Genomic DNA, 14,210 nt, shown 5'->3' on the forward strand with positions numbered 1-14,210 from the left:
GTTTTTTAACAGTACACTTTACCTTGGGTTCATTTTGAAGTAGGGATGATAGAAAGTATGGCTAAGTAATTTGGTTGGGTGAGGGGAAAGAGAGTTTTCCTGAGAGGCTGTCTGGTAAACCATTTTATGTTCAGTAAAATATAAATATGGCATCTACCCTTTGTTCAGAGTTGAATCAATGGAATCCTTACCAATACTGAGCAGGAATCCAAGCAGGAACACAGAGCGAGACTGGGAAAATGCTTCGACTGCATCCTCCATTGCTTCAGTGGCAGAATACACAGGTAGATGGTTTCTTTTTGGCTTTGTCATTTCTATGCGATTACTAGCTCAGAGTGCTAGATGTCATGAAAATGTGGTGGATTATGTTGTGATGAGTTCTTATTTCTGGGAACCTGTCTTGGGCCTGTTAGTGCACTGAAACTTTAGTTAATAGCAGCTTTAAATTCAGCCACTGGATTACAGGTATAGAGAATACTTCACATATTGTATAAAATGTTTTACAAATTGATAGAGCCATCATCTGCAGCCAAGCTCTACATTACAACAGCATCTGCTCTGGTTTCACTGACTGGGAAGCATACCATAAGGATCTGGAGCAAGGATTCCTACAATCACAGTACAATCCTAAAACCATAGTCACTCAAGCAGCAGAGCCAGACTCAGATCCCACTCCACCTGTTACAGTACCAACCCTGAGACCCCAGCCTTAATGCCTTGCGCACATCATTAATGATCTCTAGTCCCTCCTGGAAAATGGTGATCATCTGAAGGCCACCATGGCAGAAATTCTGGTTTACAGGCAGCCCCCCACTGTCAAATGGTGTCTTTTCAGCAATGGGCTACCTAGGTTCTATTTTTACCAAGGCACCAGACCATGCCGTGGACCCACGTACCATCTGTGCCCCATTATCGGTCCAGACCACATCAGCACTGAGCCAAATAACATGGATTATAACATCCAAGGTTCATTTACTTGCGCATCTACTAATATATATGTCATCACATGCTCACAGTGCCCCTTTGCTGTCTACATTGGACAAATCTCTGTGTGTTAGAGTGAATGAACACCGATCTGACATCAGTTCCAGAATGACACACAAGCCTGTGGCAGAACATTTTAATCTCTCTGGACTTTCCATCACTGATCTTGGGGTGGCTCCTCATAGACAACAACTTTTAAAAATTAATGTGAACGAGAAATTATGGAAAAATAAATCGCCTATAATCTGGATTGTGTTAAGTACAGTCTAAACCAGGGGTGGGCAAAATATGACCTGTGGGCCCGATCCAGCCCACCAACAGATTTGATCCAGCCGATGGGTGGACATCTGCCAACTCCCTGGATCTGTCAGCATGCTGCTCTGGCTGCCACGTGCTGCCAGGTGGGCCAGGAGGACTGCTTGGGTCCAGCAGTATCATGCATCAGCTGTGGACCCAACCAGGGCTTTCCATGTAGTGGGCAGGTGGCGGCATCAGCTGTGGACACAGCAGGCAGGTTCAGGAGCCCAGATGAAGAACCTGCAGGTGATGTCCACAGCTGATCCACCACCCTCCCAGCATCATGGAAGCACAGAGCCCCAACCTGGAACTTGCCGCCGGCGTCAGCTGTGGGCACAGGCAGGCACTGCTACTGCACCAGGTGGGCAAGCAGCAGCATCGCTCTTTCTCTTCTCTCTCTCTCTGTCCCTCTCTCCCCACCTTCCCTCCTCCCCCCCAGAACCCAGCTCCTGCCTGGGTCCACAGCTGAGCATTGGGGCTCCTGGCAAACTACAGCTTCAGCCAGATTCTGGAAGGAAGGAAGGAGGGCGAGATGGTGATGGATAGACATGGCCCTCAACAGGTCCCCAAAACTCATTAAGTGGCCCTCCAGCTGAAATAATTGCCCACCCCATATCTAAATCAAGACAATGGATTGTTATCCCATTACTTGGATTAGCTTCTACAACCCCTGTGTCCTTCAGTGGGTTAACTGTGTTTTTTCTCTCCTACCCACCTTGCCTCTCTCAGGTGTGCCCCCTTCTCTTTCCTCCCCACTTCCCTATTTGTATTCTAATCACTGCTTCCTGCAGTCCCTTCACAGCATCTGATGAAGTAGGCCCCCTGCTTACAAAAGCTTATGATATACATCTCTTGATTTAGTTGGTCTATAAATGCAACTCTACCCTGCCTTCTGCCTGACTTAAGACTAACACTAAACCACTTCTCACATTAAATACATCACCCTTTCTATAACCAGTTCCAAAACGCTTCCAGTTTTTTTTGGAGGTGACACTAGGAAGGAAAACTCAATGTTACTGTGATTAGTTGAGGAGCAGCTTCTTGACTGGCTAATTCATCTGTTGATACAAACCTGTCTTGGTTGTTTAAGCTTCCTAGTACTGTCTGCCCACCTACTGAATTAATGCCACCAGGCTGCCTGTTGACAGAATGGAAAAGGCACTTTTAAGTAGAAAATGGTTGCTCAGAAAGAGAGTGATTGCTTGACTGAGTCCCTCAATACATGGAACAATGAGCGTTCTTATAGTTAAATTCACTACACTGCTCACATAATTTTTTATTTTTTAAATCACCACTGCTTCTTTTCTGAAGTGTGTTTTACATCAAAAAAAGTGTTGAACATTATTCATCAGTGTAAAACTTGTTTAGTTCATAGATATGGATAGAATTAAAATTAAAAAAATCGACATTAAAGATACCTATTGATAATACACAGCAAGTAACCCATGTGTTCATGTCTTTGTTCTTTAGGTCCAAAGCTGTTTAAAGAGCCCAGCAGCAAGTCAAATAAACCAATAATTCACAATGCTATATCCCACTGCTGTCTTGCTGGAAAAGTGAATGAACCACATAAGAACTCAATATTGGAGGTAAGTAATTACTAAAACTGCAGGGTTTGGGATGTACTTGCAGTAAATTATGATTCCTTATGCTTATTTCATTAATGTGTTATCTTAAACGCTCTCCCCGTTAACATGCCTCCGAAGCAAAGCATGTTTTCATTAACACAGCGTCGTCTCTCACACCATGTATTTGAGGGTATTTTTTGTGTGTTGAGGCTTGTACTTGAACAACTTATTTTGGAAGTGCATGTACATATTGCAGGGGGGAAGGTCAGGCAAAAGTGGGAACGAAGCTGAAATATGTGAACAAAATAGTTTTAATTTTTCAAGTGACATACTAAAGTAAAACTTGGGTCTATTTTGAAAGATGATGCAAAAGAATAAGATCTTAAAAGTCATTAAACTTTTTTTATCTGCAAGATAATTTTTGCTTCAGAAGTTTGTCAAAGTGCAGTATATATAATAAGGCAAATGTCTTAATGTAACAAAAGCTGTTTTTATTTTAGACTTGTGCATGTCTTTGAACCATTGCAGAGAATAGCTTGCTTTCTGAATTGGTCTAATAAAAGATACCAGATTCACCCAAAGAACCTTGCTTGCTTTCTAAGAGTACTTTAGTTTTAAAATAAAATTAATGCCCCTGAACTGCATTTTTAAAGGTTCTGATGTGATGCGCATATGAAAATAATATTAATATTGACTAGTTGAGAGGCTGTCTTTAAAGTGGTTGAAGAGAAGTCTGCAGTTCAGTTCAAAGGGAAATTCTGATATTGTTCCCATGATACATTAATGTCTCAAAATAAGACGTACTAGAAGCAGTACAAGAAAGGGAAACAAACCAGTGTTGTTAGAGTTATTTCTAGCTGTAGTACAGTATAAAGGAAGAAAAATAATTCAGAATAAATGTGGGAGATGTAATTTTTTCATTGTTTGTGTTTTGGCCATTGTCACTGAGTTTCTTTGGCTGACACAGGTTATACCAACTTGCTTTCTCATCTCCTGGAAATGTCTAGTGTGACTAATCATTCAATCCAGTCAGTTAAATCAGTAGATGTAGTTTTCCCAGGCTTTGTAACATAGCTTTTTATAGAGAGTATTAAGTATTTAAACACTTGCCATTACAAGAGTAATCTATAATTACTGCTTATGTAGGTCCGCCTTTGTGATGAGCAATGAGATTTTATTTAGATGGGCTTCCAAAGGCACTCCTCTTTTTTTTTTAAACACATGTATATTCAGGATCACTTTTTCCCTATTGTTTTTGGTTCTCTTGCCATATTAAACTGGAAATGCTTCTAGATAAAAGTTCAGTGTCATGTTGTGTGTGTGTGTGTGTCACCAGCAAGGGAGTATCACGTTTTCAGTCCAGTAGGTCTAACGTAATTATTGCATCCGCTCACTATATGTTTTCTTATGGTCCCATTGCAGTGTAGAGTTTCTATGCCACCAATATCAAGTTCAGAAGAAATTTAGTTCAGTAGGTCACTAATTCATGTATTGCAAGGCTTTCCTTTGGCCCCCTTAGTAATATGAATTTCGGAGGAGTCTGCAAAACTTGGTGATGTCAAATTAGAAACAAATTGAAGCATAAATGTGAAAAGATGGACGGGGGTACAGGCTATATTCCTATTTTGTTTTCTTTTCCTTCATTTCACCTTGAAGGTTTCTCTATCTAATATTGTTGGTTGCTTTCAGTGCCTTGAGTTCTCCCTTTCCTTGCTCTGGCAGAGCATTGTGTTGTCTCGCACATTGGGGTCTGCTGGCTCTCTTACTGCTATTTCAGGAAATATTAGTTCATGACAAAAGCGCAGAAGATTCAAGTTGAACCTTTATTGCTTCAAAAATGTGGTTGTTAAACAACTTTGGCCTTAATGTATTGATAACCCAATACTGTTTTGCACTATTTATTATGAAGAATGTCCATATTTGTCTTCCTTCAAATATAGGAACTTGAGAAGTGTGATGCCAACCACTACATCATTTTGTTCCGTGATGCTGGTTGCCAGTTTAGAGCACTTTATTGCTACTACCCTGACACAGAAGAAATCTATAAGCTGACTGGAACAGGGCCAAAGAGCATCACCAAGAAAATGATCGACAAGCTTTACAAATACAGTTCAGACAGAAAACAGTTTAACGTGATTCCAGCCAAAACCATGTCCGTCAGCGTGGATGCTCTCACAATCCATAACCATTTGTGGCAAGCCAAGCGACCTGCAGTGCCAAAGAAGACTCAGACTCGGAAATGACACTGAGTTCTTGGGGAGAAGAATGGGATTGTGTAGAAAGAAGAAATGTTTACCATTTTGCTCCAGTTTGGTATGAAATGTGCAGAACCATAACCAGTTTTTTTAAGAAGCTTCTAAACAAAATCCGTGGATGCAAGTAAATAAGAATGAAGGAACAATGCCAGTGTTTTTGGAGAGCGATGAATCTGCTGTTACACCCGGCGCTAACTACTGAGGCTTTCAAATGAGGGACAGTGCATGTAGCAAGATCTATAACAAGTGGATTTCCTTTTACTTGAAGTTTGCATTGGTACAAATTGGGAATAATTAAGTTTTGTTTCCTCTCCATCTCATTCCTTCTTCTTTCCCTGTCGCTTTTAAAGTTGGCAAGCGCTGAACTTCAGTAGAAGCATTGAACAGATCTTGGGTGATGACTTTTTTTTTTTTTCTTTTGGAAAAAAAATAGTCTTTAGGGGGAAAAATGTCCTTTTGAGACTTTTTTTGAGGAGCTGTATAATATATCATATTGTTGTACTGTATCTACTGCCAACGTTAAGTCCAGCTCTCAGATTTCCGAAAAACCCCAGCCTGTGCTGCTCCGAACAAGGTTTACTTGTAGTATCGGTTCACTGCAAAAATTGCAGTGTCTTTTATAGAAAAAAAAAAAATTAATAATGGTGAATTTAAAGATGAATATTTCTGAAACACAATCATGAAGAGGCATACAGGTGCTACTAGCTGGAATATGCCTGGTCTAAACTTGAGGCAAGCTGAATGGAGCACAGTTATCATTGATTTCAGTTCAGGTAGTGTCCCGAGGATGTTTTGCTTTAATAAAGACAGATTCTGGTAGATGTAGAACATTTCCACTCTGAGCACGTTACTCCTGTACGATGGTGCACTTAATGATCACAAATTTTAATGTTTTTATTCTGTCATGAAATGTAATTCTACTTCCTTTGTCCTGTCTTTATTCTGAATGAGCAGCATGCTCTAAAATGGAGAGTGTTTGGGTTTTTTGGTTGGTTTTTTTTTTTAAATTTTGGGGTGATTATATTAATATATACATTGATTTGTTTTTCTCATTTAAAAGCAATTTTTAAACAAAAATTTGCATTCGTTTCAAAAGCCCAAAAAAAGTCGAATGGCTTTGATTTCTTTTCATGTTGAAATATTAAATCTTGAGTTATGACCTGAAAATCTGTGTGTGTTTCAGCAGATCAGATTTTTTATTTCCAGGGCAGCAGGGTTTATTATATTTGCAGTTCTTGTCCATTCTTTCATGTGACTCTTCCCCTTTTCCCCCTGCTTTAAAGTAACTCTAATTCGCTAACTACAGTGCAACTTCTCTGTCAGTATGGTCCGGCTACATCTTTTTTTGACACTACTACCTGAGGGTTTTGTAGGTTTATATCTTTGGTTTGCACATGTTTACTTTTATTTGAAGTGTTACTTGAATATGTATCTCGCAGTGCCCAAGGCACCACACCGATTCTAGAGAGAAACTGAAGCGCTGAAGTACGAGACAGTGTAATTATTCAAATTTAAAAATAATGGGAGTTGAAAAGTGAGTTTTGTACAGAAGGGGGAAATAGGGTACATAATAAAATGTTCAATAGAGGAAAGTGAAGGTCTTCCATTGCAATCTTCTCAGTTCTTTCCCCTTTTGGATACTTTTTAAATAGGCTGCTGCGACATATTGTACATTTTGTTAGATAGCTGGCTGCCTGTAAATAACTAAAGGCTTTATGATTTCTAAAGTGCTAAGTATTAAACGCCGTCATGAGTGTAATTTTTCTGTTATCATGCTTTCCATGCTTGTGCTTTATTTCACACTGTTTGATATTATATACCATATTTATTTTATCAAAGCACTGAAATTTAATAAAAATCATTAACTGATTTCCTTTTTTTATTCCATGTGTAATTTTGTTATTTTGACCCATCATCTTGTCAAAAGAACTAATTGTATGCTTTAAAGATGTGCTATTCTACTCGCTTGTAGGCAAAGGTTCCTAATAGACTTACTTATATTTGTTTAATAAATTATTAGATAAGTGCTTTTAAACTGCTAGAATTTGAGCAAAATAAGAGGAGAGTTCAGCAAACCCAACAGCATTTTTCCCCCCAATTTCTTCTTTGACATATTTCATTTAAATCCGTTAAGGTGGTTAAGTGTCCTGTCATCATTTTACTTAGAAAACTGAAGCAGATTCTAGTTTTACAATGAGTCGATGTAGAACTAGGAGTGGATCCACAGATTTCCGACTCAGTTTTGATGCCTGGCTACAGGATTTTGTTGAATCCTCAGATTTAAATTAGTTAGGAATTTTTTTTCCCCCCTCCTTGATACAGAATTTTAAAATTGCACTTTAGCATTGCCCTGTGTGTTTGAATTATGGCACTGGTTATGGTGCATGCACTTAATGCATTGATTTACTTGGAGACTATACAGTAAGTATACCATAAGTCTTCCCCCTAATACTGTTATCAAACTAATTCAAACTCTTGTGCTTTGAAGTAGTTCTTTTTAAGATGGACAGTTTTTCCCCTTTCTTTGTACCTGAAAGTCTTTTTCCCAAAGGCAAAAGGCAGATCTCCTTTGGATGATTCCTTGACGGACAGTCCACCTCCAAAACAGGTGCTGCATCCCTAATGTTCTCGCGGAGGCTGAAACTTTGCTGCCCATGGTAAAGAGAGCTTCTGCCACCCCATTTTATGCACCACATCATAAATTTTGGCCACATCCCTTGAGACAACACAAAATCAGAATCTCTGTTTCTGCTAACACTTCCGGTGTATAAGAAATGTCCCCAAATGACCATTGTTTCTGACTGTTGTTACAAAGACGCCTACTCCATCAGCAGAATTGACCTGGGGAGGTCAGGAAGGAAAGAGCACTAGGTCCAAGTCTGCAGATCAGAGGTGGTGAAATGTGCAGGCCCATCTGTGGGAGTGCAAGGAGTAGGAAAAATTGGAAATGTGTACAGGCAACCTGGGATCCTATATGGGGCGAAAGAGAAGAATGTCATTTTTCTAAACTGCATTTTAAACGCACTGTTACCTCTGGGAATAGATAATTATTTGAATTTTTCCCCCCTGAAAATTTCATTTTAAAATTGGCCTTAAACATCTTTGTACATCAGGGTGGTCTTTGCTCAACGTTCGGCATTTTATACACCTACCCTCTGAATAACCAATTGGCAAAAAGCCACACCCCCCCCCCCCCCCCAAAAAAAAAAAAACCCCACCTGTACCAAAAGAAGAGAAATGAAAATCTTAAACAACAAAAACCCCAAAGAAAATGCTTAGGCATCCTTTAGAGGTTCTGATCATATTTTAATTCAAGTTGAAAAGATGCCACTGAGATTGCCTTTTGGGGTGAAAAAATGCAAAAAAGATCAATACGCTTTGGCATTTAGTCTTGCACTTTTGTAAAGAAGAGAAACGTACATCTTTAAAGTGTCAACTCTTCATGCCGTAATTTTTTTTTCAAACTTTTTTACTTTAGTATATTCTGTATTTATGTGCAATGTGTTCCATCTGTAGTTGGCATATCTTTGGATGTCTGTTTTTATAATATCTCCAGTGGAATAAAAACTTAGTGTAGAAAAATGGTGGTGATGAAAATACTGGCTTATTTTGAGCAGATCAACATATAATCCGTTCAAGCTCTGCACTAGGCTGTTAGCAGAGTAGGGAAGGGTGCTAGCTGGAGGTCCAGAATAAATTGATTTTTTTTTCCTTTTACGTCAAGGAACCAAGAGCAGACTTCTCAGACTATGAGGAGTTCTCATCCCCTGGAGGTGGTAATTCCAGAATAGAAATTAAAACAAGTTTGTTTTACTTCACAGTGATTTTTCATTTTCATAATCTCAGGTTTTTGTACCCATCCAAGTATCCATTTGGTAACTGGTAACCTGTAAGATGAGTAATGTTCATTTAAAAAATCTGCACCTCCTTTTATTTAAAACACTATCTTCAAGGATGAGATCATATTGTACCTATTAGGCACCTAAGCACAATCTTGTAACATCCTGTTTGAGTTCCTGAAAAACCCTGAATACAGAATGCCATTGTCCTCACTGCTTTTTGAGACCTCATTTAAAGGCTGGGATGACAGTATAGGAAAAACGTAGACACGTTCAGGGAATTTTAGGGACTCAATTAGGGTGGAGGTACCTAAATCCAGAGTGGGATATGGCCCCAAATGTCTACGGGGTGCCCTAGTCCTGGGACCAAACGCAGTACTTTACAGGTTGGTCTCATATCGGAAAATTCCCTCTTAATCCCATGGCTTTAGTATTGGGCTCCTGATCAACCATATGATTTAACAGCCTTGAACAATTAAAAACTGTAATGCTGCAAGTCTAGTGAGATAAGATGTGTATATAAATGATACAGTTGAAGCTGAGGGTGGTGAAGAGTGAGAGCTGCTCAAAGCACTGTTCCTGTAACTAAACTTCATTTTACAGTTAGGATTAAGATCAATAAGTACATTTTATAAGACTTAAAGGTAGAGAACAATGCCTTAAAAAAGGCTGAAATGCTTTGTCTACTGATATCAAGATCTAGTCATTAGATGTGTAGCATTAATTCAAAATCTCCTTTAAAGGATTTGTTTAGAGGTCATCATTTCTTCGTTTTGCTGCCTTATTGTGTATGGGGGTGGGGGGAATTTAATACAAACATGTATTTTATGCACTTGGTGTAAGAACAGTGTGGACTAACCATAAATGTCCTTGCTGAACCAAGGACTGCATTAGAAAGGACAATACATCTGTCCTAATGTATCGAGAAGAGTCCAGATTTGTTTTGCATCAAAAGCAAAAATTATCTCAATATTCAACTGCTTTTCTAAGCTACTGTATACTTTGGTTCAATATGCATAGACTGAATCTTAAATATGAAAAATGGTTAATAAACCACTGATGCCAGATGAATCTTTTTCACGTCATGCATTCCTAAAAATGTTTTGAGAATAGTGCTTGTGGTTTTGGTTTTAATAATGTATGCCATGAAATGGTTAAATATTACTGACTGTGTGGCGAAGCCTTGGAGATAGTATGCAGATACACGCTACTGGTCATCCAAATGACTGCATTCTTAGCCCACCGCTGCGATTCACAGAGGAAACACATGAAGACAATCTAACAGGTCTTGACTTGTCTTTTGACAGAAGAACCCCACATGCATGGTTATATTCCTTTACCCACCCACAGGCTGTCATGCAAAAATTACTAGGGTTGGGAAGAGCAAAAGTTGACCACCTTTTTGGATCAAAAGAAGGTACCGTAATCATGAAACGTAAGTACATTCCTTATGCTGCACTTAAAATGTTGCACCGTTAAAATGACTTGCAAACAATGGATTATCGGGCTCTAGATACTGATAAAATATTGGGGTAGTTACCTGTGAATTGAATCTCAGCCGCAATTGCATAATGAATTGAGGGTAGCGAGTTAAGTATATTTATATATGTAGTTCTTTGGAGTCCATCATTCAGTTCTTTACTATGGAGGGTTTGCATTTGTTTAGTTATCAGCTACATTTTTTTTTACTCTTTAAAATCCAAGTGTTACAAGAATTCTGTTAGTGTCTGCTCCATTTTAGTTAACCGAGATTGAAAATGATTTAGAACAAAGGAAAAGCTATCAGCAAGACTTACCCTAACACTAGGTATGTATACAGAACAAATTTAATACAAGGGTGGCTTAATTAAAAAAAAACCCAAAGCAAAACAAAACACTTGTTTAAGCATGTGGGGTTTGTGATTTTTGCAGTTACGTTTGAGCTCGTCTTGATTTGTGGATTAATGAGGATTTCAAGTTTCCAGTGTGTGCATGAAAAAGAGTATTTCTGCTCCTCTATCCCAACTGGTATGTTTAAGAGGGTTACTACTTTATTACGATGCTTTAAAAAAGGCTGACATTAAAAAGAAAAGTGTGTGCTGCATGTGTAATGTTTGAACATCTCCCCAAGAAAGTATGAACTTAAATTGAAACCTAAGTGTAAAAAGTCAGGTTGACTAATGATTATCCAGTTTAGTTTAGTTTAATCAGTGATAAAGTGAGATGTTCTCCTTAGTCCTAATTTAAAAAAAAAGTCAAGGTTACAAAACACTCTGCATATTTTTGGACCGAATTTTTTTGTAAGTGAACCTTAATTACAAAAAGTAATCAAATATGTTATAGTAGTATTCTGTTTTTAAAAGTCTGTACTAGGCATTTAACCTACTCATCTCAGTTCATTTTAGTAGTCTAGTTTTGAATATAATTCTTACCGGTATCCTGTCTTTAAAACTGCTCAGAAGAACCCCACTGAATTCAGCATATTTTATTCAACTTATTCCCAATGATCAAGTTACTGATTTAAGTGTATACTATGTGTATATTCATACTATATATTGTGCATGCCTCTTAAACATTCCCTTTATTGCTACTTGGTGCTAAAATCAGTACCACAATTTTTTTTATTGTCAAGGAAAGTTTTTTTTTTTTTTTTTAATTTTTTAAAATAACACACAATATTTTAAAATCAAATTAGGACTTCCTCAGTTTCATAATTTGCAAGAGGAAAATCCCTGGAATATATGAACCAAAATGGTATAATTGGTCTTTGAGTAATCAATATATTTTTTTTCATTTCTATTTCCTAGATTTTCCAGAAGGTCTGATCTCTGTTATATTTGTTGTAACGAAGATTGGAGTTCTCAACTCAACGGTCTTCAACAGCCCAAGCTTGAAATCTGTCACCAGTTTAGCGCTAGCAAACAGCGGCATCACAAAAATTGAACCTGGAGCCTTTTATGCTTTCCAAAGCCTCACCAAACTCAGTTTATATCAAAATAATCTGACTACAATTATGGCTTCTTGGCTTTCCAAGCCAGAGCACTTAGAAAATCTTACCCTGTCTCAGAACATCATTCAGGGAATAGGGCCCTCTATGCTGTCCCATTTCTCTAACCTGACAACGCTTCATTTGGCAAACAATAGAATTAATATGATTGCAATTGGCAGTTTAAAGCATTTGTCTAAACTAACCTATATAGATTTATCTGGTAATAACTTATCTACCTTAACAAGAAATGTGTTCATTGGGTTGAGGCCTCCAAGAATGAAATTGGGTGACAATCCGTGGAATTGTTCCTGCGAACTTCAAGATTTTGGATTCTTTTTGCAAGGTAACGTATGACATAATTTCTGTTTCCTACAGTGCTTGGGTAGCAGCAAATAGGTTCCAGTTAGTGGAAGTAACTGGAAGTCTGTCGGCAAAGAGTCACTGGTAATAGACCTGGGAAACCTCTTGGAGGTACTCCAGAACGGATGGTAAAAATTGGGGTGCGCAGAATTTTAAATCATTTATAATAATTTGTTAAATAATCCTGTATGCTACCACTAGATGTTACCTTCACTGAATTATTATTTATGGTACCCAGTATCAACGTTGGGGCTACATTATGTTGGGCATTGCATTGTAGATCACAGTCCATAGATATACATGTTACCTGAGGCAAGATTTATTTTGAAGAGTGGGAGTAATTTTTCCATGATCCAAGTTTGTACTGTGGAAGCATAATATTTGAGAGAGAATCTGAACTATTTTGGGTTGATAAGTATATTTTCAGATTGGAGGAGTTATGCACAACTGTGGTATTATAATAGTTCGTCAGCATAAAAAAGAAGAGACGAGGTATTTTTGATCCATAATGAAACGTGAATGAACTGATTTGTGTGTGTTTGTGTAAATTAATTTACCACGTTTAAAAGATTATTTTTCTTTCACTTAATCTATAAATCATTGTAGATCAAAAGATTGATGACTTCAGTTCACCGGCCAAAACCAGTGCTTAAATATTGGAATGGAATAGTTCACGGAAATAAACCCTGTGTTCTGTCAGTTAAGTTAAATGATGTCTAGTACAAATGGAAAATGTCAAATGGGCAAAACCAGAAAGATTTTATTTTTAGTACAGTAACTTGAAAAGACGGGGATAAACAGGTCATCTAGCTATCGTCCTCATCCACCGGTATATTTGAGAATAAAATCGGAGGCCAAAACATTAACATTTCAGTATATAAAGTCAGATACTTCCATCAAATTTAGCCCCTTCAAGCGGGCTGATTTTTTTCCCAAGGTATTGAGCCACCTGCACATTTCACTTGACGGCAGTGGGAGAGTATTAAGAGTTCACAGTGGTGAGGTTGCCTTAGATAAGTTGTGTGCTATTTGTTTTTACAGAGCTGATGAATGCCTCTCTGCTGGAAGATGCTTCATCCGTGACATGCCAAAGCCCAGCAGGCATGAAAGGGGTTTCAGTTTGGAACATATCTGACTTTGACTGCTCACCTGAGCTCCCATCACCATTCCTTACAAGCATCTTCCATAAAGTTGGATTGCCTCTGGTGCTTATGTGTTTAGGTATGTTTCCATGCGTTTTCCTGTACTTGATGTTATATTATTAAGTGGAATTAAGATGAGATGCTGTGCAAACCTTCTTCCACATCAAAGTAGGGGTTATTTGGACGTACTAGGTGCCTCATTGCTTTGTTCTGTGGCATGCTCCTTCAAGAGCACTGAAACTCGTTACGGATGCATTGCAGAAGCAATTGCAGGTGCAGTTTCTTTGCTTGTGGGATTTAAAAGTAAATACAGTTTTCTGAGCAGATACGTTGGAAGTATCTGAGCACTAAATGCTAGTATGTACGCTACTAATATACATACAAAGATACTTAAAAGGTCAGCTCATCAGCTGAGCCATTGATATTGCAGAGCTACATAGGCAGTTTCAGTGACACTGAGAGATGTTCACGGTATCCCCTAAAGAGCTCGTGATCCCAGAGATGGGCTGGGGGAAGCTTTGCAAAAAGGCTTGTGCTACAAAGGCAACTTATTATTTTGAATGTCTTACGAAATGCGTGCAGATAGCCCATGTGGAAGACAGGCTTGAGGAGGAGGTATGCACAAGATCAGAATCTTCCACATTAATAAATAATTTTGTTGGGGGGGAATATAAAAAAAACAACAAAACAACCAACCCCAAACCTGACCCTTCAGGGCAAGAACTTGGGAGAAAATTCTCCTTTTTTATTAAAACCCTTGTTTGTGCAATAAAAATGGAATAGCACCATACTCCATT

At 38.3% G+C, this 14,210-nt stretch overlaps 2 protein-coding genes across 6 annotated transcripts in view; both read left to right on the plus strand.

Moving 5' to 3' along the window:
• Positions 1 to 6,024, plus strand: part of CAMSAP1 (calmodulin regulated spectrin associated protein 1) — a 43,260-nt gene extending 37,236 nt beyond the window's left edge. For all 4 annotated transcript variants that reach the window (XM_025193854.1, XM_025193855.1, XM_025193856.1 and 1 more), the window contains 3 exons: positions 169 to 284; positions 2,752 to 2,870; positions 4,790 to 6,024. In XM_025193854.1, coding sequence (XP_025049639.1) covers positions 169 to 284; positions 2,752 to 2,870; positions 4,790 to 5,092 — 538 coding nt within the window. In that variant the 3' untranslated portion in view covers positions 5,093 to 6,024. The remainder of the gene's footprint in view (positions 1 to 168; positions 285 to 2,751; positions 2,871 to 4,789) is intronic.
• A 2,334-nt stretch (positions 6,025 to 8,358) lies between these two features.
• LOC106723056 overlaps positions 8,359 to 14,210 on the plus strand; it is an 11,916-nt gene continuing 6,064 nt past the window's right edge. For both annotated transcript variants that reach the window (XR_003092134.1, XM_025193866.1), the window contains exons 1-4: positions 8,359 to 10,378; positions 10,855 to 10,950; positions 11,730 to 12,254; positions 13,313 to 13,492. Coding sequence is in view for 1 of the 2 variants with exons in the window: in XM_025193866.1 (XP_025049651.1) it covers positions 10,138 to 10,378; positions 10,855 to 10,950; positions 11,730 to 12,254; positions 13,313 to 13,492 (1,042 nt within the window). In the remaining variant the exon portion in view is untranslated. The remainder of the gene's footprint in view (positions 10,379 to 10,854; positions 10,951 to 11,729; positions 12,255 to 13,312; positions 13,493 to 14,210) is intronic.

Source organism: Alligator sinensis, unplaced genomic scaffold (assembly GCF_000455745.1).
Source record: "Alligator sinensis unplaced genomic scaffold, ASM45574v1 scaffold611_2, whole genome shotgun sequence".
In the NCBI taxonomy this organism is placed as follows: domain Eukaryota; kingdom Metazoa; phylum Chordata; order Crocodylia; family Alligatoridae; genus Alligator; species Alligator sinensis.